Here is a 27,859-nt window from a genome sequence, read left to right as displayed (position 1 = left end):
CTAGTGAGTGAAGAGTGGAGAGAAAAATATTAAATATAAGGGCAATCTCTGCTTATGGTGGTGTTGGAGAGAAAACACATTCAGAATGAAAGCAAGCAACACACGAGGCAGCAGAAGAGAAAGATGAGTCTGAACAAGTGCTGAGATGTTTGGTGCTGGCAGTAGTTACCCTATATCAGCGGTCTCCAACCTTTTCGGCACCAGGGGCCGGTGCTCCTATGAGAAGCCTGATGATCTGAAGTGGAGCTGAGGCGGTGATGCTGGCGCTGGGGAGTGGCTGCAAATACAGATGAAGCTTCACTCACCTGCCACTCATCTCCTGCTTTTCGGCCCGGCCGGGGCGGGAAGGTGGGGGTGGGGAGGGGCTGGCAGTTGGAGATTCCTGCCTTCTGTGGTCAGGATGGAGCAAACTCAGCCCAGCAGGGGCCGATCTCACCCTCCCTCTAAGGTCAGCTCTCCATCCAGCCGGGTTTATTCCCCTAAGCTCCATCCAGACCTATATATTCAACTCCAGTTGGACGCCCACCTTTGAATAGCACACACCCCCCTTGCCCAAACCCACCATCTCCTACCCAGATCTCCTCCAGGGATGTCCCACCATCTGCCTGTTCACCCAGGCGGACGGCCAGTCCTAGCCCTTGACTCTCTCCTCCGACCCTCTTTCCTAACCGGCCACCTACACCTATTGATGCCACCTCCTAAGTAGGACTCCTGCCTCCATCTCCCCACCTCTTCTACCCCTGCCTCTGTCAACATGTGCACCAAAATGCCACCCCTCTCTGCCTTTGGAGAATGTTTCTGGCGGCCCCGTGGGCAGGTCCGCTCGGTCCGGCCTCCACTCTCACTGACCAGGTGGGCAAGTGGTCCCAGATGTAAATCTTCCACCTGGGTCGCCTCATGTTTGGGGCCTTTAAACCACTCCTGCACAGCCCCCCACCCGCTTCTTCCTCTTTGCTCAGAGTGCGCGTCTCTCTTCTTCCAGGGCCTATGAGAAAACTCGGGTGTCTTTTGGGCTGTGGCTTCACAGTGTCTCAGTGGCAAGTGTGGATTAGGGACCCCGTTCCGGCCGCAGGAGGGCAATCTGTTCTCTGTCACAAACATGTATTGTGTGCCGATGATGTCAAGGACATAGCAAGGGAAAAAAATTAAGTTCCTGTTTTCTTGGGACTTACATTCTAGTGAGAAGAGACAAAATAATTCATGCCAAGGAGTGAGAAGCGCTAGGAAAAACAAAGATGGGTGACAGGAAAGAGAGGAGCTAGTTCGGACGGGTTGAACAGAGAAGGCCTCTCTGAGGCGATAGCTTAGCCAAGACTTGAATGAGGGAATAAGCCACGTGGACATAAGGGCAGGAGCAGGATGGGCAGGGGGAGGGGCTTGTGCAAAGGCCCTGAGGCAGAATGTGCGTGGTGTGGCGGGGCTGTGGGGGCCACTGAGCGAGGGCAGTGGATGGGATAATCATGCAGACCTCCAGGGGCGGATCAGGGAGGCCTGGAGGGTTGTGATGAGGGCTCTGGATTCTATTCCTAGTGGGATGGGAAGCCATTGGACAGTTTGGGTCAGTAACTTAACATTTTAAAACGTGCTCGCTGGCTTTTGTGTGGACAGACTACAGGGAGAGTAGGTGGAAGCGGAGATAATGAGGAGGCTGCTGGAAAGTCCCGACGAGGAGCAGGAGCAGCAGAGAGCGGTGAGGGGCTGGACCGACTGAAGGGAAAGGCGACAGGATGTGCCGGTGCGCTGATCGCTGGCCGAGAAAAGAGTCAAAGATGATTCCAGTTTCTGGCCTCCGCAACCGAAGTATGGAGAGAGAAGTCTGTGCACAGGAAGCGTTTCCCACCGCGGGGCTGAGGGGAGAGGAAGCCAGAGGCCAGACCTCCTCGTTGTCCAGTGTTTCGAGGCTGGGCAGACGGGAGGACACAGCAGGGAGGGAAAGAAAGAGCGGCTGGTGGAGGGCGGGAGAGCGCAGTGCTGTCCAAGGCCAAGTGGAGAAAGCGGTTCTAGCAGGGAGTACGTGCACCCAGTGCTACTGGGGGGTCAGACGAGAAAACAGACCTTGGATTTGGCACCCCGGGTCATCGTGACCTTGGTAAGAGAACTTCTGATGGGCTTGTGAGGAAAAAAGCCTGAAGGAGTGGGAGGAAGCGGAGACAGGGTAACGAACGCCTCCTTCGAAGAGTTCGGCTCCAAGGGGAACAGAGACTCGGTGCGGCAGCCAGATGGGATCAAGGATGGGGAGGTTGATTCCAACGTGGGAGCCATTACTGGGTGTGTGAGAGACCCGGGAGAGAGGGGGGCGTGTGGTGCAGGAAAACGGGGGGCAAGTGCAGGAGCGAAACCCTGGAGGTGGGAGGGATCCTGTGGGTGGGAGCGAGGGAGGGCGCTGATGGCCACAGACAGGACCCGGAGGCCCTGCAGACAGAAGCAAGAAGGCTGGGAGAAGCTCCTGCCGCCTGCTCTCACCTCTCCAGCACCAGCGCCCTCTTTTTGGTTCTGAGCTGGAACTCGAGAGGGCAAGGAGCTGGGACCCAAGTCTGCTTGCCCCACGCCTTTCCCACTTGGGATTCTGGGAAGGTCTCTGGGGCACACGTTCACTCTGCCCGGGGTCACTCGCATTCTCTCCAGCCACTCAGACACAAGCCGAGGTGTCTCCTCTCACCCACCAGTCTGCACGCTTCATCTGGTAACTCACGTGTCCCTTGCGTTCTGGGACTCTTCCGCAGACCTCACTGGACCGTCCCCTTGGGAGGCAGGCGTTAATTCCATTATCCAGGCTAGGAGCTGGCACAGGGTCACACCCCGGGGTCCCAGAGCCTCCCTCTGCTAGACCATCTGACCACAGGGCTTCAGGAGCCAGTGACAGCCTGCCCCACTTGGCTGCCCACCCCTCTGTGGCTGTGCCCTGCAGGGTGAGAATACCAAGCCCCGCAAACCAGCCTCCACCTCTGGGTCCTTCACGGGAGGCTTGGTGTGCAGGGCTGTTTCCCGTTTCTAAGGTTAAGGGCAGACAGGAAAGCCAACTCAGTGAGGGACCCAGCAGCCCCACTCCCTCCACCTACAGAGGCAGAGAGCCCTTTGGCCTCAGACCTCACCACCATCCAGAAACTATGGCAGGACATCAGCCTAGTAGGGGGAGAGAAGCCAAGTTCTAATTTTCAATCAGAGGAGTGTCCCTAATGTGTCACTGCCTTGGAAAGTGGAATTTTGGGGTGGCGAGTCCCAGGGAAAAATGGGATTTCAGTGTGGGAATGATGATCTGTTTCTGATTCTACTTGCCTCCTACTGGGCCAGACACCTCCGTGCCTCTGTTTCTATGATTAAGAAAAACAGGAATTTGCTTCTTTCCAGCCAGTTCCTAGTAGATGAGTGGAGGTGGCTGCGTAGCGCCGAGGGGTAGGGGTCAGACGGATCTTGCGTCAATGAGAGGCACAGAGGCCCAAGGCTTGCTGGTTGGTAAGAAATCACCGGTTTATTGAATGAAAAATCCAGCATCCACTCAGCCCCTCCCACTCCACCCCTCTCTGCGGCCGGGACGGTAGCCCAGCCCCGAGATGCTCTGGACAGCAGGGCCGAGCCGTGGGTGAGAACTGGGAGTTTGGAGGAAGGATGGAGAATGAGAAAGATACTTTTCAAAATGAAGTTCTGTGCAAAACTTCTAGAAGGGGTGAAAGGGCAACGGAAATTTCTGGAGGTGCTGGCGGGAGGAGGGCTGCAGCTAGGATCCTGACCCAGTGTGCTTAGCCTCTCCTGAGAAGGCTGATGGTCAAGGCTGAGGAGGGGCTCAGACCCCCAAGTCCGTGGTGAAGGAAGGGAATGGCGCCTGCAGGAGGGCGACCGGACTCCGGGGCCCAGGAGCGAGGAGGGGCAGAACAGACCAGGGAGAAGGAGACGAGTGGACGTGGTGGGAACAGCGGGGTGAGGGGGCTGGGGGGCCACAGACGATATACTGGTGGAGGTCTGTCTCCCATCTCTCCTGAGTCCAGAGTTTCAGGAACAGGCAGACTGTGCTGGGTGGAGGGCTGGGAGGCAGAGGGAGGGGAATCAATAACAAGGGGGAGCCACAAGGACAGGGACCGATGCCCAGACGCGTCACATGGAACTATTGAGAGCCTGGCCGTGCAGAGAACCAATGAAACGCTCGGGACACACATCTACAGGGGACCTGGGGGTGGTCAGGAAGTCTTGCGTGGGAGAGACCAGGAAGACCCCTCTGTCACAGAAATACACAGCATGGACACAGAAACGCTGTCCTGGGGGCGGGAGCTGCCCCTGTGACTGTGCAGCGGAGGGGGTCCTGTGGGCTGTAGAAAACGGGAGGGGGAGGGCTGGACTTCCCGCTGCGGGCCAGGATTCCAGCTTTCCCATTTCCAGGAAGGGAACCGGTGCCACGTGGCAGAAAGAGGTTGGAAGTCAGGTGAAGGAAGGCCCGGAGGACTCAATTCCAGGGACTGGTGCCAGAAGACAAGATCAACATGCCCCACGCCTGGATCAGGAGGGAGGGGGCTGCCCAGTGATGGGACTGAGCAGTGGGGGAGGAGGGGACGTGTCCCCAGTGGCAGTGTCCTTCAGGACTGGGCAAGGGAGATGCAGGCCCCAGGGCCAGGAAAGGGGATGCTGGGCCCGGGCCTGCTGGCCTCCCCCTGCCTGCAGGCGGTGAGGCTGGTGGCAGTGCCAGGAGGGAGAGTGGCCAGGAGACAGTGCCCTCAGGTGGCCTTGCTGCCACTGAACAGTCCCACTGGAAAGTGCTTGACATGGGTGGGCCACTGGGCCGCTAGCTGGAAGAACTTGATGTCACTCCACTCGACTCCATCGATGGACACTGGGGATGACAGGGGGAGGGGAGGGCGTGACCAGGACTGCTAAGGCCACCTTCCCAGGGTCCCTGGGGGGGCATGGCCTCCCCGCCCCCACAGTCCCTTGTCCCCTCCTCCTTGCCCACGCCCATACCTCTCAGCATGGTCTGCTGCTGCTTGGCAGAGCAGATGAGGCGGCTGATGCCTTCGATGACCTGGCTCTTAGAATCCACCTCTTTTTCTCGAGGTTTCTTGCTCAGGAAGATGGTGGGAACTGAAAAGCAAGCAGGAATCCCATCTGTTATGGCCCCTGGTAAAGCAGCCATCCCTCCCCTCCCCCAGCCCACCGCCCCCTCTTCCTATGGGTAGGGGAGGTGATCTGCAGAAGCTAACGCTTCCTCCCTGATCCCAGGGTCTTTGAGTTCCTGCCCTGTTCCAGCTCTGTTCCTTCCACCCCCTGGGCCTCTATATCTTCACTTGTGTAATGAAGACCAAGGACCAGATGGTCTCTGAGGTCCCTTCTCGCTTGAATGTTCTAGGCAGCCTGTGAACACTCGCAGGCCATGGAGGAATGTGCCTGCTGCCGCCAGGAGGCAGGCGCACAGAGTTTGTACCAGCTCTCTCCGAGGGGTACTCCTTGTTCCACTCCCGCTTGAGAAGAGGCAAGGACGGGGGGCACCGCCCCAGGCCAGTCTCTGGGGTGCACCTGTAGGTTTTGGCTATGGGCCTGGCACAGCCCCTGCCCATCCCCCAGGGGATCTCTGTGGAGCAGAAGCTTGAACATAAAGCAGCCCAGCTGCCTTGGGAGAGCAGAGGAGGGAGGGTCCGCAGTCAGAGGAAGCCCCCTCCCTGAGAGCTGCGGAGGTGGCGGTGCTGTGAGGGCCCTAGGTCACACCAGCCTGCCGCTGCAGGTACACTGCCAGGTCTGCGGGTTTACAACCTGAGCTGACAGCTGCGAGTGCTGCCCCTGCACGGGCCTGGTGGCGGGGACTCCTGCCAGAGCGCAGGCTCCAGGGCCCCCCCACTCTACCTCTGGTGCCTGAAGCCGCTCCTCTTATCTGGAATGGGCTGTATTCCCCTCAATTCTTAAAAACAACTATGCCCTTTTGCTCACGAAGGCCTGAGTGGCCTCCAGGGTTGGGTGTGAATGTGCTGCTCCATGGGGCCAGGATGACCATGGGCTGTGGCATGGAGATGTCCTTCTCTGTCACAGTCCATCCCTGAGGGCAGTGACCAGAAAGGGTCCCTTCCTTACAGCAGCGCAAACTGCCTCGGTCCCTGAGGTGCTGCTGCTCTGCAGGCAGGGACCAGTGACTCACTGGGGATCCCGGTTTCCTTTGTTACAGGAGGAATGGCCTTGTCCCACAAGGTGAGGCAGGACCCCCATGGGACCCCAAGCTGGACCACATGATGCTTGTGCTGCCTCACCTTCATCCGAGGTCTCCCAGAAGCAGATTCCATCCCAGACCCTGAGAGAGGAGGCTGGGAGGTCTGGTGGCCCTGATCGTCCCTGGCCTCAGATATTAGTTACCTTTCTTGTTCTTCTCTTTGGTGACCACGGTCATTGCCATGGTGCCGGAAAGCTGAGCCTCCCCACCATGGGGCAGGCGGGAAACCTGCACTGAGCGGAAGACGCTCTTGAGGGTGTTCTTGGAGCTGGCATCTCTCTTGTCACCTTCCCTCCTCCGCTCCCCGGGGTGGCCTAGCCAGTAGTCCACCTGGAGGCCAATCACGTCCCCATATGGACTGCTGGGGCTCCTGGAAGAGGGCAACAAGAACGGAGAGTCAGCACTGCCCTCGGTCCCCAACTACAAGGCCAGAAGCGGGTGGTGGAGTGGGGACCGCCAGGCTCTGGGAGGGGCGAGGGGAGGCGGCAGGCTAAGTGGCTCCAGGTTCCCTCTCATCTCACAGGATTGGTTTGAGTAAGATTGAGAGTCAGGCTGATCTGAGGACAAAGCCAGGGGAAGGAAAAGACCCAAATCACTGTGAAGGAACCAAATAAGGTCACAGGAGACAAGGGAAAACAAGCAGCTTTATGAAGGAAAGGATGTATGCATACGCACCTGTGCCCACACGCATCCACACACGCACGCGCACACCCAGCAAGCAGAGCCTAGGCAAAACGCGGCCAAGGGTCGGGAGGCGAGGCGGGGCGGAGGTGGCAGCACTGCCCGGCTCCCGCGGCCCCGGGAGAGCTGACAGGTGCTGACCTGTGACTTTCTCTTATTCATGGCACTTCTAGCTCAGGGATAATTTTAGCTCCAAGGGGAAAAAGAATTGATGTTTTCTTGAAAGGAGGTGTCAGACACAATAGGTACACAGGCTACAGAAGTCATCTGACATTTCGCTTTCTGCCTGGTTCAGCGGTTCCATGAAATATCAGCTTAAACTGGCTGGGAATGGAGGTTGAGGTGAGGGCTGGTGCCCGGGCCCCCAGGGAGCCTGGAACCCAAGGCACAGGGGCCACGCCTGGCTGGGTGGGATTTCCTCCTTTCCCTTCGAGAAGGGAAGACAATAGGAGGAGAGAGGGCAGGGAGGACAAGGGCTGGGACCCGAGCTCTAAGGCAGGCTTCTCGCCATCCTAGAATATTTCATCATGTTCTTTAGGGACCATGACAATGTCGCTGATGGTTCTGGTAAAGCCCCAGCCAGGGAAAGAGGCAAAGGCAGCAGACACGGAGGGAGGAGGGGCACGAGCTCCCGTCTGTCCCAGCCCCGCCACAGCCCCTTCAGCCCACAGCTGCCTCCTGACGTCTCCCTGCCCACCTGATCTCAGCTTTGGATACTTCACATCTTAAACAACTCCCCTCCCCTTCATTACCACCCTGAGACTACTTTTCACAGCACCTCCTGCAATCTACAGTTTCATCTTCTGTGTTGCTTTGGCCTTGCCCGGGCTCAGGAACCTGAGCGCCAGGACAGGGCACTGCCCGTCTCATTCGTGGAGACAGCTCCGCTGTGCTGAAGGACGGCTGGATGCAGGAAACAGGGCAGCACCGTCTACGTGCCAGGGACCAACACGCACACACGCTCTTATTTACGCCTCACAACAAAACTGACCTGGCTACTTCACCTCTGCTTTCACAGAGTGAAAAATGAAGCTGAGTAACGTGCTCAAGGGACAGAGTCTGTGATTGACCCAACTTTAGTCAGGCTCCTGAACCTTCTTCAGGCCCATCTGTGAACTTCCTTATAAAATCCAGTTTCAGCAAGAACCCAGCTGAGGCGGCTAGCAGGACCCCTCCGTGCCCCTAATCCGATCACCCTGGACATCTATCTGATCAGGTTCCTCATCCTCCAGCGCCCCCAAAATGTCTGACACCCTGGCCTGCCTTCGGCAAGAGTCCTACTGGGCCAGCTTAGCCAGAGCCCCCGACCCGTGATGCTTTCTCTCAGTGACTTTGCATCCACTGAATCCCACTGCTCCTTGGCTATAAATCCCCATTTGCTTATGCTGTGTTTGGAGTTGAGCCCCATCTTTTTCCCCCACTGCAAAATCCCACCCCAGTGGTCCCTACACCTATCACAATAGTCCCCCTCTTGAATAAAGCCTCCCTTACTGTGCCTTAACAAGTGTCACTGTCACACAGAACCTCGGCTCAGACTCAGGTGTGACTCCCACACTCCTACTACGCTGGGCAGTCCCACGACAAGACACGCACACAGCACATTACAGGTAACCGATGGCCCCTCATTCAACCTTATACTTCTGTGCGACAGGGCAGACGGGGCTGTTCGATGACTTGCTTGGCTGGTGGCCTCAGTCTCTGAGTTCTAACTTTGCCCGCATGTTCTCACCACCACACTACTGTCTAAACTCAGGCACTGTCACTGTTCCGCGATGCCGCAGGCAGCAGGGAAATCAGTCGGGTGCTGGGCCCTGATGGAAAGACAGGTCCTGGGGACAGCCTTACCCCACAACGGCGAGGGCACTGCTCATGGACGGGGAGGAGGGTGGGGTGGCCATGGCATCTCGACTCAGTCCCGAGCTGGAAGGCGGTGATGTGGAGGGCACGGTAAGGCTGACCACAGGTGAGTCGTCTCCATCACCTGTCAGGGGACAGTCAGCCAGAGGAGGCAGAGGACGCGCTGGTGGCAAGGAGTCGAGGTACCCCTCTGTCTCAGTGGCAGCCTGCTCTCTGCTGGGCCTTAGATGCCCGCTCTTAGCCCCTGCCACCACTTCACCCGGGGAGTGAGGGCGCCCACAGTTGCCCTGCCCAAACTCTGACTTAACCTAGGACACCCCAAGTCTGTGCCTTCTGGCTGGCTGGACTAGAGAAGAGGCGGGGGAGGCACCGCCCTCACTCTATGGAAACAAAGGGGCTGCGCTCTCACCTGTAGCGGAAGGAGAGTCTTCGACCAGACCCACCTTCACCACCTGCAAGGAAAGAAGAGCCGGCGTTAGGTCCTCTCACCAAAGCTGCACTACTGGAAGCAGATGGCTGGGTGCAGCAGCCATCACGACAGGTTACTTGAGTGGAGGCTTTTAAAATCTTTGTGAATCCAGATCAGCCCAGATCTTTGACAGATGGGAAAAAACCCAGTTCCAAAAAAGGAGGTGAGGGCACAGCAGACCCTGTGGCTCTTCCCTCGGGATAAGGGCAAGGCCACCTCAAAGGCGGGAACTTCCATATCCTGATCTCCTTTCTTCTAAGATCACACGGCAGGAGGCCATCTTCTCACGTCAGAGAGAAAAACGAAGAGCCACTGCGAGAAAGCGAGGGAGGTGGGTGTGGCAGGGAGGAGCTCTATGCCAAGGGGACACACAGCTGGAGGAACACCAGTGAGGCAGGGACCCAGGTATATCCCCTCGAAGGCAGTGGTGTGGATTCCAGCTCCCAGAGGAACTTTAAATGTCTCAGAGAATTCTGGGAAGGATAGAGGGCACCCTCAAGTGGCCAGCAAAGGGCACAGCTAGAGACAAACTACTTGAAAGTCACAGCTGTGGCTTGAAGTGACGAGTGAAGTCCTGTGAACTGGCAGGCCCACGGCCTAGCACTTGGCGGAGGCTCAGCAGAGCTGGGGAGGTCACGGAAGGTGGACCCTGGGTACTGGTGTGAAGTGGGGATCATGCGCAGATAGTCCCCTTAAGGCTGGCTGCTCAGAGTACAGACTGCTATTCCCTGAAATTTGTCCCAAACTTTCTAGGCATCCTTAGTTTATATTCCGGGAAGCAACACACTGACACTGAGCTTTCTGGATATGCCCCCTGCTCCCCTGGTGTTCCATGAGGCTGCCGCCTCCTTTGTTTCTTTAAATTTTTTTTTTCTCTCTCTCGGCTATGAGGCCAGAGTGGGCAATGATCCATGGCTCCATGAAGATGTTAGTCCCAGTGGCTAATGGGGTCTAACTGGACTAGCCAAGATGGCAGGCTCTGTAAAGCATGTATGAGAAGGGGGAAGAGAATTTCCCCAGGCTCAGGCATCTCCCAAGATCACTCAAGATATCCAGAACCTGGGACAAGCAGAACACAGGGCCAGTGGAAGCTGGGCTCCTCACCCGCACATGCCTTTCCCCCTAGAAGCTAGGAGGGATCCTCGAGATTACAGGAAAAGACACAAGCTGATTTGGAAAGAAAATCTGATCATCTCACACATGGGAATCTGAGTTTCGGCCATGTTTCCATGGTGTGATCTGGACCCAGCAGGGTGTCTGCCTGGTCCCCTTGGGGCTTCCTCTCTTGGTCAGTCTCTGTCTTGTGGCCCAGCTACCACCAAAAGAAATAAAGGCCAGTACTACCAAACACCAAAGATATCCACGAGGTGTCCCCTTCGTTTTCAAAATCTACTAGTATAGTGACTGTCCCTTGTCTAAATAGAAGGGGAAAAAAACAGACCTTTATTCTCACTGGTCTGACCCTAAAGATGGAAACAGATACTTCTCTCCAGAATATCACCAGACATTATTTCTGGGCAGCTTTCTTTTTTCCTGGAGTCTGCAGAAGCCATGCTCTGGACATGACTCCCTAGGCCAAGGCACCAGGTTCAGGTGAGATACCAGTGATGATCTGGGAAGGAGCCATAATTCGGCAAAGGAGGACACTAAAAGGAGCAGCCCAGTACGTGTCCCAGCCCACCGTTTCATCGCCTCGGCGCTGCTGACATTTGGGGCCGAATCCTTCTCTGTGGTGCGGGCCGTCCTGTGCACAGCAGGACGTTTAGCAGCATTTCTGGTCTCTACCTCCTAGATGCCAGACGCACCCCCACTCCAAACAGTGCCAGATGTCCCCTGGGGGAGAATCGCCTCCGGATGAGAACCACTGTCTAGATGAGTCTTTCACGTGTGTGTGTGGGAGGACAGGATGGGTGGGGCACAGAGGAGAGGGGGTCAGTACTCACGCCAATGAAGGGGATGAACTTCTGATACGAATCTTCATCAGGGCTGTTGGGAGATAGGAAAGTTTTACAGTGGGCGAGACAGTGCGGAGAGCTGGGGACATACGTTTTTCATATTTTATTGTGGCTTTAAGGGAGTCTGGGTACTAAATGACACTTCGTCACGTCACCTCATCATGTCACATTTCAGGGTGAGATGAAGAGCCACAAAATCAAGCAAAAGACCCAATTCTGCACACTACGCCCCCTGCTCCCAAGTCTGCACTTCAGGCCCTGGGATGGGCATTTCTGTACTGAGGCCCCGGGCGACGGGGTGGGCCTGGATGGGAGGCAGGAGAAGCACTGTCTCCCTGTCTCTCACATTCTCCTAGGTCTCTACGCAGGGAAATGGGGAGGAAGGACAACGTGAAAAAGCAAAAAACACTCAAGTCTGACCTAGCCCCACCCCACCTAGTTTTATGCCATCTCTCAAAGTCAGACTTACAACTTATGCCTGCAGGTCAGCATGGCTTCGGCTACAGGAAGCTGGTGTGTCACGCCCGCCCCGTTGACATACTGCATCACCCGACCCACCACGTCCAGTTGCTCTGCAGAAAAACGAGATAACTGCCGATTGATTCCAGCAGGCAAACCTGATAACCTGCTTAGAGACCCACGGGAAGACCTACAAGTGGAGGCAGAGAAAGGGTTCTAAAGATTGGCTGGTTCTGAATCCACCGCATCACAAGCCAAAGCGTTGTTCGCCCCCTTCCACCTCTGCTGGCAGCGCCTCCCGGCCCCGCTCTTTCCCAGGCTATCCACAACTTTTGCTGACACCAACCTCAGAACCTAGAGGAACCCGTCTACTCCACCAATCTGTGCCCATCTCTTCCTTCAAGGTCTGAGGAAGTACCCACTGCCTCTCAGCCCTGCAGAGCTCAAGCTTGCTCCAAAGCCTGCCACTTTCCTCTGCATTTCAGAAGACATGGCCAGGGTAGTGTGGTTCGTTTATCAACAGATTACTTAGGAACGACTGCCTGCTTCTTATATTTGATCTGAATTAGGTATGTCCTCTGCAGCGCCCCCTCGTGGCCCTTCTCATTTCCAGATGTACAGGAGCAGAGCACACAGCAGAGACTGAAAGCATCCAGCATGGGAAGGCTGAACTTAACGGCCTCCTCTTAACAAACACCGATGAAATGAACACGCGAAGTGAGTGGGGGAGCTAGCGGCACAGGGCGGAAGAGCAGCATGCTCCCCCTGCCGCCTCCTTCAGCCAGGACTGGCTCTCCACGAACCAGGCGGCGCTCTGTCCCGGTCCCTTCCCAGGGCTCATTACCTGACACTGGGGGCTCCGAGCGGCTGAACAGGTCTCTCCAGCCAGAATCAAGGAAGGTGCTGCTGTATCTACTGTCGACGGAGCCCAAATATTTGGCCACAGGGTGAGAACCTGGTAGGGGGAAACCAGAGAAGGCAAACTGCTTAAGGGACGGACTGACGGCCGGGCCTTTGGTCTCCCCGACTGCGCAGTCCGAGGACCTAACCCCGCCACCCTGCGTCAGCGGTGGGATCTGCGCATCTTTACCGAGGGGGATGATGAGGAAGCGCATATAGCCAAGCCAGTCGGAGGTTTTGCTGGCCAGCGACTTGACGAAGAACCGGAGGATAGAGCTCAGGTACGTCTGGCCGCCCAATGCTGCCACCTTCACTGGCCTTGGCATGGAAGAGTTGCAGTTGCAGCTGGGGAGCAAAGGGACAGTCACAACCACTTTCAGGAGGTTCGCCAGCAGCCTGCTCGGAGGAAGGCCCCAAGCTCAGTCTTGATCTCAGCAACCCACAGGGGAAAAACAAACTAATCAAATAACAGAGAGAGACAATAATGCACAGTGCTTCTGCAATCTGGAGAGAAATACGGGACCAGATGGGGCAGGTCACTGTCCAGAAGAGGGGACTGGCCAAGGCTAAGGGGGACAAGTAAGGCTAAGAGGGATAGTAGTGAAAAGATTGTGTCACACCCTGGGTTCTCTCTTCCCAGCTTTCTTCATCACAGGTTTAAGAAGGTGAGGAAGTGACGGTGTGGCAGAGTCCAGGCGGGGAGCCAGGGAGGGAAGGAAGTTGACATTTTCTAAGCCCTGACTCTCTGGGGCCAGCAGGGATACCCGAGTACCACGGCCTGCCACAGCGTGACCGTGCACCGACTGCGAACCCTTGGTCTGATGAGGCCAGGAAGTCCTGTCGCCGCTTGGAAGTCAAGGTGGGAGGATGAGGTCAGAGGAATCCCAAAGGGAAGAGAGAAGCCGAGCTCTTACTAGCGCTGGATACGGGTGAGCAGGGCGGACAGCACGGCCTGGACCTCCACGGTGGAGCAGGTGCACACGACAGGCTTCCGCTGGTCTTGGAGCAGCTCTGCCACATACTGGAAGCGGTGAAGAAAGGGGCAGGGACATGGGTGAGGCCACGTGGCAAGGGCACTGCTCCCCCAAAGATGCCAAGGGGGCAGGCAGGGCTCAGCTCAAGCTGCAGGGCCCCATCCTATCCTTCAGGCCACAGCTGAGCAAAGGCCAGGTTACTGGCTGGACCCTGTGGAGCGTGCTAACCGGGAAATGTGGGAAGCTGAGGAACCTTTAGGTTCTCACATTGCCGCTGTAGCCCACACTGGGGAAGAGAGACTCTGGCACCAGGATCTAACTGGGCGGACAGCGGTGAGTGGCGGCAGGCAGGGCGTTGCTCTGTCCCTTCTGAACCGTCTATGTGGAAACTATGGGCAAGCACTGGATTTTCCAGCCCTTTGTGCTTCTCAAGGTGCCTTCCTTCTGTGAATCTGCCCGACGCACAAAACTACCCTGGAAAGGAGGTAGGACAGGTAAACTGTTGCTTTTCTACCGATGAGGAAACGGAGATACAGAAAGGTAGTGACTTAAGGTCACACAGGCTGGAAAATGACAGATCTGGGACTAGAGCCCACAGGTACAGGCTTAATTCAGGATAGGAGGGGCCTGAGGTCGGGGGATCATTTTCCTATTTCTCCACGCCCTGCCTCTCGAATCACCCACCCCGGGGGTCTCTTGCTCTCCAGAACCTCTCCTCCCTCGCCCTGCCGTCTTCGATGTCTACCTGGCCCTGCCAATCAGTGGTGTTCACAAGAATGACGTTTTCTGGGAGGGCTGCGTCTGAGACCAGGATCTGATTCAGTTGGTCATATACCACCTTTCTCGGAATCTGCAGGGACAAAGGGTCTGTTAGGCAGTCCCCGGGAAGCTGGAGGGTGGGGCCGGGTGGACTGGTGAGTAGAGAATTCCTGGAGCAGCGGTATGTGGAGAGCTATGAGGAATCTGGGGCGGAGACCCAGCATCCCACTGGCAGGCCGAACTGGAGAGGAGGACAAAGAGAAAGCAGAGTCCTTGGAGAATGCACACATCCGCTGAGAACAAAGCCACAGCAGTCGTCCTGAAGGGGAGGGCGGACAAAGCTAGAGACGCAGTAAGCATCTCATGAAGGGTACGAGGCAGGGCACAGCGGGAGAGGCAGCATGGAAGGACCGGGAGAGGAGGAAGGAGAGAACGGTGAGCAGGTGCTCGCGGGAGCGAAAATGAGGGCAACGGGGAGAGAACTAACGAGATGGCAGGGAGCGCGGCGTGGGGGCCTGCTGTACAGGGAAGGAGGCGTTCCAGGAACGGTGATTAACAAGAAGGACAATGCCTCGCCCCAGGCTCTGGGCTATTCTGGTCTCTGGTTCATTTTCAGCTAGGTAATAGAGTCAAACTCAGGAAGCCACATTGACACAAACTTTCCTCCCGATGATATTTATCAGGTAAATGAACAGGCTTGCTGTTAACTCTAGAAAAACAGTAGCTGCGTGAGGTGTCAGTTCAGAGAACGTCCCTCCCCTAACCCCTGGTACCACTGGCCTTCAAAACGAAAACTCGTCCCCAAGGTCCAGTTTCCTCTGTGCCTCTCTCTAGGACACTGAGGTCTTTCAATCAGATATTTTACTGCTGCTGACATGCCAGCCTGAAATGAGAATAGCAGGCCCACAGCGGTACGACAGGTGTCAGAGTGCAGGCCAGTGACATTCAGTGAGACTCTGATGGCTGCTGTCCCCCAGAACCAGTCACTGCACAATCCCCGCACTATTGTCTGATGGAGGCAGAAGAAGCAGAACAAACCAGAAGGCGTGGAATTGCCACTTGGGGTTGATGGCAGGCTGGGATAATGCTGGCATTCCTCACTCCCTCTCCGGCTCCCCACAAATCAGTCCACAGCCAAGACCACACTAGTGGTAAATAACAAGTGCGCTAGACTTCGCCAGCGGGGTCTGCTTTCAAGACTTTGATTTAGAGCATTTCCAAGTAGCCCTCCTTCCCTCCCACCTGACTGCCCGCGGAAGCTGACGACCCGGAAGCCAAGGCCCAGGGCTGCTGAGGTACCTGCGCGCTGTGGCCCAGGTCGGGCGAGCGCTCGCTGTCCGAGCTGTTGGTCCTCTCGCTCAGGGGCTTGGAGAGCTGCCGCTCCTTCAGGGGCGTGCTCCGCTTCTGCCGGGGGGTGTGCGCCCCATCCATCTTGCTGCGGATGTGTGCGAAGGGGGTGGTGAGACAGCCCCTCGGACCCCAAGCCCCGTCGGCCCACTCTCCCCCGCCACAAGCCTCTGCTAGGTGTGGTCGCAGCCTTGTGCCATCTACTTGGCTTCCTTCACTCCAGCCCCCGGCCCTGTTTTTGGAGCTTCTCCCCGTCCGGAGTACCTGGGCGAGGCAGAGCCTTGGAGATCCGTTTTGCTGGACTTCATGGGAGTTTTGACTTTCTCTGGCACAACCAGACTTGTGCTGCCATCTCCAAACATGTCCTGGTCGGTGATCTCCTGCCACGGAGAGAAGGAAGCAGTGTGGTTACTGCTCACTCACTGCCGCCCCCAGCGAGGAGAGTCAGCCATGTGCTCTCCCTGGAGCTCCTGTCTCAGGCGAGGACAGTCATTTTAACTGAGTGCGCCCACTGTCCTCACTGTCTCTCGCTGTTCAGTCTGTTCTCTGCATTTACGAACTCTGTCAACACACAGACCTGATGATCTGGCTTGTCTAGGTGGGAAGGAGAGAGCGTTGATCAGGAAGTAACATGACTGAACTTCATTTTGAAACGGCCACTGTGCAGTATGGACCGAAGTGGGTCAAGAGTGGAAGATGGGTTATTCGTAGCTGGGTTATTCGTACCACTGGTGATCCACCAAGTGCAAGCCGTGTAAGTTTTAAACTAATCTTGAATCAAGCCTAATGTTTCGTCATACGCCAGACCTTTAAGGCAGCGTTATTTATGATACAAAACATACACCTAAAGTAATTCTTTCTTGGACTGCTCTCAGCCACCAGGTCTCACTGTGAGGCTGACGCACAGCACACCCCCAGATGGCATTCGGTTAGGTTCTCTGTGCCCATCCACTGTGTCCAGCCTCCAGTCTCACTGGGTGAACTTCGACATATCCCACGGGGCCCAGCTCAGATGTCCCTGCTGTCAGATCGCTCTGTCCCTCCCTGGGCCTCTAGACGGGGCATCCGCAGGTTGGCTTTCCCCTGGAGGGCGGCACCTGGGTGGCAGAGATCTCGCGCTCTCACGTGTGCATCTTCAGGGCTTGGCACACACAGCTAGCTGCCCAGTATATGTGTGTGGAATTCACTGTAATTAAACTGGCGCCCCAGCCAGTCCGTTCCACGTCACCAGGGTTTGGCCCGCACTCCTGGGCCGTTCTAGCATCTGAGAGGAAGGAGTTGCCCAGTAATCCCTCAGACATTTACTGCTGTGGCTGACTGGCCACGGTAAGAGCAACATGGGGAGATAAGTGTCGTCATCTCTCAGAAGTAAATGAGGGTGACAGATAATGAGAAATTACCCAAATTAGCATTTAATCGGTTCTAACCAAAGGGCAGAATGGGGACATTTCTGGCTTGCTAATCTGGGGAATAACCTGGTCTTCAGAGTAGGTTACATTCCATAGGTAAGGATTTCAAGAGAAAGAGAATACAGGACCTTTATAAGTCTACAAATTTACGCAAAATTTCCAGGGTGGTCCTGAGGGTCTTTTTGCCTTTATTTCTAAAGGTACGGAAGCTATTTTAAACGGCTGAAACAGGAGACTGAACCATACATACCAGAGTGTCTGTTTCAGTCAAGCTGTCATCTTGATTTTTAATCCAAGCAGATTTGACTTTTTCTAGAGCAGCCAATTCCATCTGCAAAAATTATAATAATTAGTCATCACCAATCCAAATAACTACCACTAACTTGTTTTCTAGGTCCCTAAAAACTTAAAATACTTTCACCTAATCTGAAGACGTAATATAATATTTGGGATTTTCATCTTATTTTTGTGAAAACTAAGCACCAGAGGGATCAGTTATTTTTATAGCGATTAAATCAATAACACAGTGAGATGTGGAACCCAGAAATTCTGACTCTCACAAGATGCTACTAGGGAAGAGAAGCTCAAGTGTAGAGGACTTCGCTACGGGATCCACAAAGTCTCGTCCTGACTCCGGAAACCCCCCTCCCCGGGAGGCCGACACGAGGCCTCTTCTGCTTGTCCAAAGTTGCTGAGGAGGAAGCAGGAGCTTATAGTTCAGGTCTTCGATTTTGAGACTAAAGACATCCATGGTAGCCAAATGCTTTTTGCTTGGCAAAAAACATAGAAAACCCTCAAACAAAAGACACCCAATGTTAAGCAATTTAGGTGTGAATTAATTCTTTTTGTCTCCAACTCTTATGAGCATTTCTCATAAATATTAAAAATTTATTTTGCAAATAGAGACACATAGCCAGGTTTTTCATATTTGCTAATGTTGCTTCTGGCTGTGCATATACCAATGTCAAAGCCATAAGCAGTTGAGGTTTGTGGGACTTAGAATACAGGAATGGGTTTGGCCTTGGTGAATCTCTTTGGTTCTTATGGGGAACTAGGAAGTCAGAAAAGATCAAGGATATTCCACTTCTTCCTAATTACTCTGAGTAAATTAAATATCACTGAGAAATATCAGGCTAATAAGCTCATGGAGTCACTCAGCAAACTAATGAACAAGGATCATAAAAGTAGGCCCCTGTGTCATACTCTGAGCCAGGGTTTCTCCATCTCGGCACTACCGACGTTTTGGGCCAGATCTTTCTGTCGTGGGGGATTGTCCTGTGCCACAGGATGCCAGTAGGAGACTCTCAACCCTACCCTACCTCCCATTGTAAGAGCCAAAAATATCTGCTGTCATTGCCAATGTTCCTTGGGAGGTAAAAATCATCCTGGTTGGGAACCACTGCTCGAAGCCATCTGCAAGATTAACCCAATGTACTTTAGCCAAGGCCTGTGACCCAGGTCCTAAGATGGTTTGGCTCAGAGCCACACACAATAGGATGCCTCCAGACTGCACAGCTACTTCACCTGCACACTGTTTAGATGAATAACCAGTGTTGAAAGAGCCTAGAATCACGATGAATTTCTGGCCAGACTTAAGACTGAAGAGGATTTCACTCAGTTTTGGATCTCAGCATGACAAATGAACGGGGGCAGTAACTCCATTCTGCTCGAAGGTTTTAAAGCAGCATGCCCTGGGGTCAAGTCTACGACAGCTACAGCATGTGTCCACGGCACAGCTGCCACATCTGACAGGATCTTTAACTCGGGATGGGTCTGGAGAGCACCTGCCAGCTATTTACTGGCTCTTCTAGATGTTCTCGACAACCCCGCCGGGAGCAAACTCCGATTCTCCAAGTTTCTACCCCCATTCCTATAAACACTAAGGGCTTTTCTCACGGCAGGACCCTGGGACACCAGCAGTGCAGGAGCTATGTCTAATTGTGTGACACTGGAGACAGATGCTAGCAGCCCGAAGCACTGTGCCCATGGGGCAATGGTGGCCGCCACAGAGGGTGCATATGCTCCTGGGTATGTGGCGGGGGGGGAGGGGGGTAGGCGGGCAGAGCCGGGTAATATTTGCAGCTATCATTTTACGAAGCACTAGTCTTTAACGCCATTATCCACAATGCTATGGGAACAGCGACTTTCAGCAGCAGGTAGTCTTGACTGAGAGTCTGCATCTCCGGCTGCCTTGACCAACGCACAGTCAGGGCTTGCTGTTATCAGCTCGGAGAACCAAATCTTGCTTCTTGGGAAAGCTCAAGTCTTGAGAAAACTCAACAACTGTAGTAATAATCTGTATCAGCAGAAATTCTTAGTGATAAACTAAATCCTTTGAAATTTAGGGAACAAACAGGAAAATTTAGAAAAATGAATAGGAATGCTAGGAAATCAGGGAGAGAGGATAAATGCTGGCAGCATGTGCACGCCTGCCTACGTATGCGCAATCTCAGTATTTTTTCCTAATACATTTAGAAGCTATCTGCGTGAGAGCACAGCCTCGCTCTGCAGTTCCTTCCCAAAGTGCCTTTCGTACTAAAGGATTCCAAAGTTCCACGCCCACATCAAGACATATGGGGTTTTTCAAAATAGAAATATCACAGAGAATCAGCAAAGCAAGTCTGAAATCTGTCCAAGGGAATGAGAATTTGAAGGACTCACTAAAAAGACATCCAGATTCAATCGGTCTCAGGAGCCCAGACCGGAAATGGCTCTAAGAGACTACGATAATAACAGCAACAGCAGCTTACCCTTCTTGCATGCTGCCCATGCAGTTAATCGACCCATTCATGCAAGCGCCCTGCCGGAGGCTTTACCTGCATTCTCTCATTGTATGTCCGCACTACCTTGTGACGCATGTGCTTTTCACTGCTACAGAATTCACAGATGAGGAAACGAGGGCTTCGTAACTGCCCCAGAGCACGCAGACAGCGGAGTGATGGAGTCCAGATCCAAACTCACAAGTCTGACTCCAGGGCACATGCTCTCAAATCCAGCGCCACCCAGTCCTAAATAAATGTTTTTCCTAAACAGGGGCCCTTAGGCCATCGTATTGTAAAGATACTCAATTGACTTTTGAACAAACTAGGCTCCTATGCCAAAGCCTCTACTTTACAAATAAGACACCCGAGGCTCAGAGCATTGGGATTTTTCTCTCCGAATTTTGTTAGTCATGTAACTGAGACTGAAGGACACCTACAGACAAATTCTATCACCCCAGAAACACCTTCGTTAGTATAAAAGTTTCCCTTAGTGATTTAACACCAATGATGCCCAGAATTCACTGGTGTTCGTGCACCACGCTAGGTACTGTGCTAGTTAGTGCTTTAGCAGCATTATCTCAGTTAACTATTTAACTGCATTTTGTCACAGCAGAACCCTGTTCTGCATTCCTAGGACACTGTGAAACAGTCCTCTCTGGCCACGTCCCAGGTTTCTCTCTAGAAGAATCATCCCTTCTATTTCTATTTAAGATGGAATCTGGCTCTGGTGACCAACGATCTGTCCACATGGACAGTGACAATTCAGCAGGATCATTCAGCGGCCCCAGGACAAAGAGCAGCTACAAGCCACGTCCCAACATAGGAAAGTGAGGCTTGCTCAGCTCCGGACCACAGGGACCTGGGCTGGGCAGTTGCTGGGAGTGCAGGGTCTGCAAGTGACAGGCCTGAGAATTCTCTGGTGGGATTTTCCCATGTGGGTTGCAGTTTTCCATCCCGCATTTCCTCACTAACGCCACCTTCCGCCAGACTGCCTGCTGCGCCTTCACCAGGAAAAGGGATTACGTAGGAGACAGCCCCACCTGGTGGCAGCAGGCAGTAAGGCAGCCGACAAGCTGCCTGACAGTTTGTAGACATTTGGTACAGGTGGCAGCCCTTCTGCAGACAGTGCTTTTCAGGGGATGGAACACCTCACATGCTTCACCTCTTTCTCCATGATTACTACCTATTTGAAAAATGACTTCTGTGTTCCCTCTGTTCAAGAGGCAAGAATAGGAGGACTTAAAGGATTGTTTCTTTGCCCTAAGACAAGATAGTGAGCTTCCAACAGCAACTATAAGCTGCACTAAAATCATGCACAGCATCTTGCCTTTAGTCATAAATGAAGAAAAGAACAGCTTCCCAGGGCCTGAGGTAGGTCTAGTATCTCCCTGGGTTCCTGCCCCTGATCTCCTGTCAGGAGGACCTTGGTGGGGGGCTCCTGGGGTGCTACAGCAGAGAGCTTTCTCCTCTTGCTCACTAGGCAAAATAGAAACCTGCCCACTAAATTATAAATTGAGGGCCCTGCCCCCTCTGTGAATAAACCTACGTTATGTTCGGTGTCCCTGAACAGACCTGCGGGCTTCCTGCCCCCTTTACAGCTGTTTTTTCTCCAGCCTGGAAGGCAGAGCCGCTTGCCGTGGGCCGGACGCCATGCTCCTAGCTCCCCTGCGACGAACGCTGAGGGAGAGGTTTTGAGGCCCTGTGAGTTGTGGGAGGGAAGGCTCCAAGCACGGTGGGAAGAGACCAAAAAGAACATCCGCCTGGCCACAGCGGTGCCCTCAGAGAACTAAGCTACCAACTAGGACCGAGGAGGGCCTCCGAGGCTGGAACAAGATGAGCTTGCTCTTCCAGGTCACAGAATGACCCCGGGGCACAGGGCCCAGAGGCTAAGCCCCGACACTCCCCAGGTCCCTCTCCTCTACCCCACAGCCACGGTCGTGCTCACAGGGTTGGTGGTGTCTTTGCCGAGGCTGCCCTTGCTGTTGAGGCTGCCAATCTCCGTCTGTGAGCTGGACTGCGACATCCCCTCAAAGAAGGGCCTGTGGCGAAGAAGCACAGCCAGGGTCAGTGCGGCCAGGGCTGCTCCTGGAGAGCTGGGCAAGGCTAGTGTTCAAGGAGGATCGACGACCTGGGCTTCAAGGACACTAGAGAGGAAGGTCACAGCAGAGGCTCAACAAGTAGGGGCCCAGACCAAAGGACTTCAGGGGGAGTCCTATCAGGACTTTTGTCAGAGGCTAAAACAACGATCTTTATCCCGATAGCTGGAGGCTCAGAGAGAACGAAGAACCAAGATTCCTGAGTAATGGGGGAAGTGAGGCAGGGGGTCTGGGAAGAAGTGTGGGGAGACAATTTGCTAGAGGAGGCTGGGGCTCACTTGAGCTTGGGCTTTGGAGTGCTAAGGATGCTCTCCGTCTCCTCCATTTCAGGGCCACTGTCGCTGGGGTTGTACATCTCCAGACTATCATACAGTTCGTCCAGGTCCTCCTCCACCTCTCGAATCTGCTCACGGGACACATGTTCCAGCCCGAAGCCCACCTGCAGGGAAAAGAAACCTTTGAGTTTGGGGTAACGCCTACTAACAATTACGGTACACCTGCCGCCCCTTCCTCCCAGACAGGTACCAATTGGCCTCCCTAACCAGTGCCCCTTAAGGGACATGCTACAGCTTCGCACTCAGCGAGGTGGTCCTGATGTCCTTGCTGTGACACAGTCCTGAGTGCCTCCCTAACACGCCACACTACGGGCCTGGCGTCAAGAAGAGAAGCGGAAGTACCAACGCGCTCTGCCAGAGGCCAGGCCTGGGAAAACCCGTGACCCTGTGCATGCTAATTCCACCTTCCTCTACGGCCCGCAGGACAAAGAAATCTCTCAACTATTTTCACCTCCACCCTTTTTTCAGTCCACTGAGAAGAGAGAAGCCTATGAAAACGGGCAACGGGCCCGCCCGAGCCCAGGGAAGAAACTGCTTCTCTATTAACAGTGAATTCTTGGTTTCAAAAGCTGACCACTGAGGACACTCCCACCTCACAGGCTGTTGCTCACAATGTTCCCCTTGGGATAGGAGAAAAGTTAACCAACACCCACGACTGGATTTGTCACTGGTAGCGCACGGCAGGGGCCTGGCGCTGGCTGAGGGCTGGGGTGCCCGCACTGCCCTTGTCTCTGAACCCCAGGAAGCCCAGGGGCTGCGTGTGAAGCATTCCTTTCTTACTTCAAGTACTTAAAGCCTCTGTTTAGCTGCCCTCTCACTTGGGGGGTCCTGGAATCTTGACTCCCAGTGACAACAGAGTGCACCTCAGGAATGAGGGTGAATCTCAGGGAAATCCACTCACCATTGGCCTCGGGAATAAGGGGGTCGTACCTCATCGGAAACTTTGAACCGCTTCAGGAGGGCCACGAACTTCTGCTTGATGTTAGGTTGCTGTAGGGACAAATTGCACAAGAGTTCTCAGACACCCACTTGTGGAGCGAATCAAGTCAACAGTGACCGAGAGCCCACTTTCGTGAAGAACTGTGGGGCGACGCAAGGATGGGAAGAGGCGGTATCCACCCCCGGGCCCTGAGCCTGTGAGAGAACACAGGCACACGCATGACCAACTCCAGGGCACGGCACGCTTCCTGGTGCTGCGGGCACAGCTGGATGGACGAAGTCTTGGGGGTCCCCAGGGCCCGGCGCCACGTTCGCCCTGGCAGCATCCACATGTGCACCTGTGGCTCACCGCTTTCTCTCGTCCTTCAGATCCATGCTGCCGACTGGTGCCTTCTACCTGCACATACACAGGTGCCTCCAACTCAACATTTCCAAAACGGAACTCATCGGCACCCCCACTCCGGTTCCCGACATCGGCACCCCGCCCAACCGCCTGGCTCTTCCCACCGCCCGGTGCTCCCTAACTCCTACCCCCTCCATCCGGACACCACTGCTTCCGTCCAGGCCTTTCTCCTCGCGACTCTCTAGGACCACTGCAAGGGCCTTCAGCCGGCATCCCCACCTGCCCGCTTCCAGCTGGTTTCCAGTCCCGTTCCCTCCAAAGGCCACAGCGATTATTCCAAATGCAAACCTAATCATGTAACTCTCTACTCCAGAGGTCTTGGTGGTGTCAACCCAACATCCGCCTGAGGGCTGGTTCTGCCTGTCCCTAGCCTCATCTCCCCAGTCACCCCCTTGCACTCCGTATTTGATTAGACACGAACTGCTTTGAGTTCTGTGAAAAGCTGCGTGCTGGGTACACCGCTGGGCCTCGCTCTGCAGTGTCTTCTGCCTTGACTAAACATTGCCCCCAAATCCACTTGGTGAAGTTCTACTTATCCTCAGAAACCTAGGTCTCAGCATGTCAGCGGCGAAGCTCTCCTGACACTCCTGCTCAGTCGGCCACTTTCCCCTTAGTGCCACCTCCATCCTGTACGCGAAGCTCTATCTCTAGCACCTATCTTGCTATGTTTTAGTCACTTGTTCAGACACGTCTGTGTCCCTAGACACTGTGAGCTCCCCAACGGCATGCACTGAGCCTTCCTTATCTCTGTGTCTCTGACTCTGGGCACAATGCCTAGCTTGTGGCCATAAGTGCTTCCTGCCTGAGTCACCGACTCACTATTTGGGGATAGAAAAGACCAACTGGCAAGTAAGACCGAGCTATGCCTTAGAGAAAGGGCAGGGCTTCCAAAGGTGGAAAGGTCATTCGCAGCAGAGAGAAAACCAGGAGTTCACAGTGACAGAGAAGCATTAAACATACTCAGAGAACAGCGCGTCGATCGGTGCATCTAGAACAAAGTGTTCTGGGGTGGGGAGAAAATAAAGAATGTGCACAGAAACTAGAGAACAATTGCCAAGTCTCTGGAAACCTGACTGAACAGTGCCTGCAGCTAATGAAAAAAAAAACAAACCTTTGGGGCAGTTAACAGGAGAACTGAACTCCAGGAGAAGCTATGGAGGAGGCCACAGAGGAGCTGACTTATAAAGCTCGGTGGGGGAGGGGGGTGGCGCCCCATGAGACGAACATGGGGCCTCTTTGCAGTTACGGAGCAGGAAAAAGAGAAACACAACAGCAGGACCTACAACAGAGCGATCCTCTAGCTCTCCCCATTATCAGAAGGCAATGTGACAGAGTGTTTGAGGCTCTGGCGACATGTCTCATCCGGGCTGTTCGAAGTGCCAATCAGGGATTAGATATCTGAGGACAAGGAAACAGTTCTTGCGCTCTCTAGTCACTGTCCAGTGGGGGAAATGAAAGCTGCAGTCTCGAGGCTTTACGTGTGAGCCCCGTGACACCTCAGGAGGACTGGAGGGATGCCTGTCGTTTCATGGTGGAATGCCAGGCTCAGACACGACACATTTGGAAGGTCTGGCCTACAATATTTCACTCCTGAAGGTGATGAGAAGCTCTGCTTGGGGTCCCTAGACTAGCTCTGCACTAGAGAGAATTGGGGTGCCTCTGGGGAAAAATGGAACTGTGAGTTTCTCTTCTAAAAAGCTCCTAGCACTTCCGACTCTCCCACACTTTAGCACAGGAACTCGAGAATCAATCAAAGTTAACCTAGAAATTCAGGTTTTAAGCGTCTCGGTCGAGGACTTTAATTTCACCAAAAATAGTGACTCCTGACAAAATCTTATGCAGGAGATATATAATCCAATGGCATTTGGTCTCTACGGTTATGGATCCATTAAGGCAGGAACTATATCTAATGTAATTAAACCTTATCAAACCCGCGGTTCCAAGCATTAGCCTGTTCTTTCTGGGTAAGTTCAACAAACGATTAAATGGTGAGCCTCTTGGAGAGGACGGGATCTCTCTATGCAGTGGACAGTACACAATGTGAAGCCATCGCCTGGGGAGGGAGGTGGGGTGTCTGAGGTGCCCTGTTCCCCGAGGAAGCATTACCTGTTCCAAAGTCTAAAACAAAGGTACTCAACGTTTTTTCCATCTTAAGACAACCTGAAGAAATAACGCGCCTCTATCGGTAACGCCGGTTCCCAACCAGGTGGTGGTGGAGGAGACAGAAGGTGTGTCGGAACCTTGAGGGCACGGCCACGTGCAGGCTGAAAAACGCCCCCAGAGAGTCTGGACAGACCACTCCCGTCCTACCCCGAAACTGGAAATCTCAGCCGAATGTCGCCAGACCTTCGAGGCTCACCCTGGTGATGGCAGAGGTCGAGGTGAGCTTCCTCCGGGTCTTCTTCACTTTCCGCAGATCCTCATCCTCGTAGAACAGGTCCTAGGTGGGGAGGGGGTGACAACGAGGCTGGGAAAGCCCAGGAGGATCTGGCCCCTCCTTGGACAGTCAGGCGAGTGGCTGGGGACCGTTACCTGTCCATGCAGTGGGTCGTCGCTGCCCTCCTGCTCTGAGGAGAAGCTCTCCTCCTCTTCCTCGGAATAATTGTCGATATCAGGAGAGCGATCTGGAAACAGACAGCCCGGCATGACCACCTCGCGGCGGGCAGGTGCGCCACGAGGCCGATGAGTGGGGATTGGGGCTCTCCTCCGGTGGAAACCCGGCCGGGCGCAGGAGGCCACGCTGCGTTTTTAGGGACCTCTAGGCTTCTCTTCCCTGGGGACGACGTGGACACTCTCTTGTCCAGCTCTCCTAGGACGGGGATGAGGGGATGGGCTGCTTCTTGACCCGCAGGGGCCCCAGACACCGAAAACTTCTTACCAGACAGCTTGGATTTGATTCCTTCGTGGTCGATGGGCTGGCTGGACAGGGAGTAGATCTTTATCTCCGCCACGGGCACGGACACGTCCTTGGCGTTGCTGTGCAGGCCCAGCACCAGCGCGCCCTCGTTCGGGTGCTGCATCACCTGCAGCGGGGCAGCAGCGGGGGCGCCTTACTGCAGAGGGCCGCAGAGCTGTCCACCTCCACAAACCCAAGTGGGTGTGCAAGCCAACGGGAACGGCACCCTGCCAGTACATGTCCTTTCTCACTGTCTTCCAGGTCCACGGCTACTCTTCTCCTACTGCTGTAAGGTCTTTAAAACTGTCCCCCCAGCAGTACCAGCCACTGATCAGGCCATGTGCTTAAAGATAAAAACCAAGGGCTGAGATTGAAAATGACTGCCGACCAAGCTAAAATGACTACATTTTAGTTTAAGCCCCCCAGGGCAACTAGTTCTCCAGGGTGGGTGGCGCTGGTCTGCTGAGAGTGGTCACCTGTGCTCCCCTCACAATGAGGAAAAGGACCTGCGGTACATGAGCAAAGGCAAGGGCCTGACACAGCTGGAAAATGTGGCATCCATGCCACTTCACTAACCCCAGTCCCTCATACTGACAGCAGGCCTGAAGAGGACGGGAAGATGGCTGGGGATTACCCCAATTATTCTCTTTATTATGGCCACAAAATGTTCCTATTTAAAGCAGAGAAATAAGTTTTAAAACTGATTTTTGGCCCCTTTGTGAGGGCTGAGAGGATTTGGCTGGCATAGAGGGGAAATGCACAAATGGGCAAATACATCAAAGGCAACAGGAGCCTGGTCTCTTACTGTTGGCAAAGGGAAAGAGAATTATAGAAAGGCCAGACTAAGCCCTACTGTGTTGGACTGGAATATATGGAATGTGAGCTCGTGATGTAATTAGACAGATGTAAATATAGAAACAGATATGACTGCATGTACATATAAGTGCATGTGCAAGTACATACATATATTTCCTGGCTCTGTCTAGAAGCACTGATACCCCGGTTGGAAAAATGAGCACTCCTAGTACACAGATCTTGGTTTCTAAATACCATTTTCCACTAAAAGGAACCAGGGTTCTTCAGAGAACCAGTTCATTCCAAGGCTGGGTCAGGGAAAGTACAAGATGAGAATAATATATCAGAGAGCAAAGAAGTATGTAAAAAATGATGGGACATAAAGGATATTGGAGGATACAGGAGCCAACTTGAAGGGGCTCCCATTGGCCAAATTTGAGATAATTTGAGCATCAAAACAAAAAATGACGGTAGCAAATTAAATTCCATTGAATAAAGCAGGGATCCATAGGTCCATAACTGATAAAAATAAATGAGGGGTGGCTCCACAGTGTAGCGGTTAGCACATCTGCTTTGCACACAGAAGGTCCTGTGTGCGCGCCCCACGTGGAGCCATAAACCATACCCTGGGTGTGCCAGGCC

At 54.2% G+C, this 27,859-nt stretch overlaps 1 protein-coding gene across 2 annotated transcripts in view; it reads right to left on the bottom strand.

Moving 5' to 3' along the window:
- Window positions 1-3,443: 3,443 nt before the first annotated feature.
- Window positions 3,444-27,859, bottom strand: part of PACS1 (phosphofurin acidic cluster sorting protein 1) — a 35,786-nt gene continuing 11,370 nt past the window's right edge. The window contains exons 4-24 of one of the 2 annotated variants that reach the window (XM_023535753.1): window positions 26,405-26,549; window positions 26,059-26,150; window positions 25,886-25,966; window positions 23,473-23,520; window positions 23,115-23,174; window positions 22,128-22,288; window positions 21,699-21,792; window positions 17,242-17,322; window positions 15,847-15,962; window positions 15,535-15,670; window positions 14,222-14,326; window positions 13,417-13,523; window positions 12,693-12,847; window positions 12,447-12,557; window positions 11,613-11,715; window positions 11,132-11,174; window positions 9,129-9,171; window positions 8,708-8,843; window positions 6,325-6,551; window positions 4,948-5,067; window positions 3,444-4,819 (exon numbers count right to left, since the gene is read on the bottom strand). In XM_023535753.1, the coding sequence (XP_023391521.1) occupies window positions 4,704-4,819; window positions 4,948-5,067; window positions 6,325-6,551; window positions 8,708-8,843; window positions 9,129-9,171; window positions 11,132-11,174; window positions 11,613-11,715; window positions 12,447-12,557; window positions 12,693-12,847; window positions 13,417-13,523; window positions 14,222-14,326; window positions 15,535-15,670; window positions 15,847-15,962; window positions 17,242-17,322; window positions 21,699-21,792; window positions 22,128-22,288; window positions 23,115-23,174; window positions 23,473-23,520; window positions 25,886-25,966; window positions 26,059-26,150; window positions 26,405-26,549 (2,280 nt within the window). In that variant the 3' untranslated portion in view covers window positions 3,444-4,703. The remainder of the gene's footprint in view (window positions 4,820-4,947; window positions 5,068-6,324; window positions 6,552-8,707; window positions 8,844-9,128; window positions 9,172-11,131; window positions 11,175-11,612; window positions 11,716-12,446; window positions 12,558-12,692; window positions 12,848-13,416; window positions 13,524-14,221; window positions 14,327-15,534; window positions 15,671-15,846; window positions 15,963-17,241; window positions 17,323-21,698; window positions 21,793-22,127; window positions 22,289-23,114; window positions 23,175-23,472; window positions 23,521-25,885; window positions 25,967-26,058; window positions 26,151-26,404; window positions 26,550-27,859) is intronic. The other variant, XM_023535754.1, reaches the window with a different exon arrangement.

Source organism: Pteropus vampyrus, unplaced genomic scaffold (genome assembly GCF_000151845.1).
Source record: "Pteropus vampyrus isolate Shadow unplaced genomic scaffold, Pvam_2.0 Scaffold144, whole genome shotgun sequence".
Lineage (NCBI taxonomy): Eukaryota > Metazoa > Chordata > Mammalia > Chiroptera > Pteropodidae > Pteropus > Pteropus vampyrus.
This window is presented reverse-complemented; position numbering and strand designations above follow the sequence as displayed.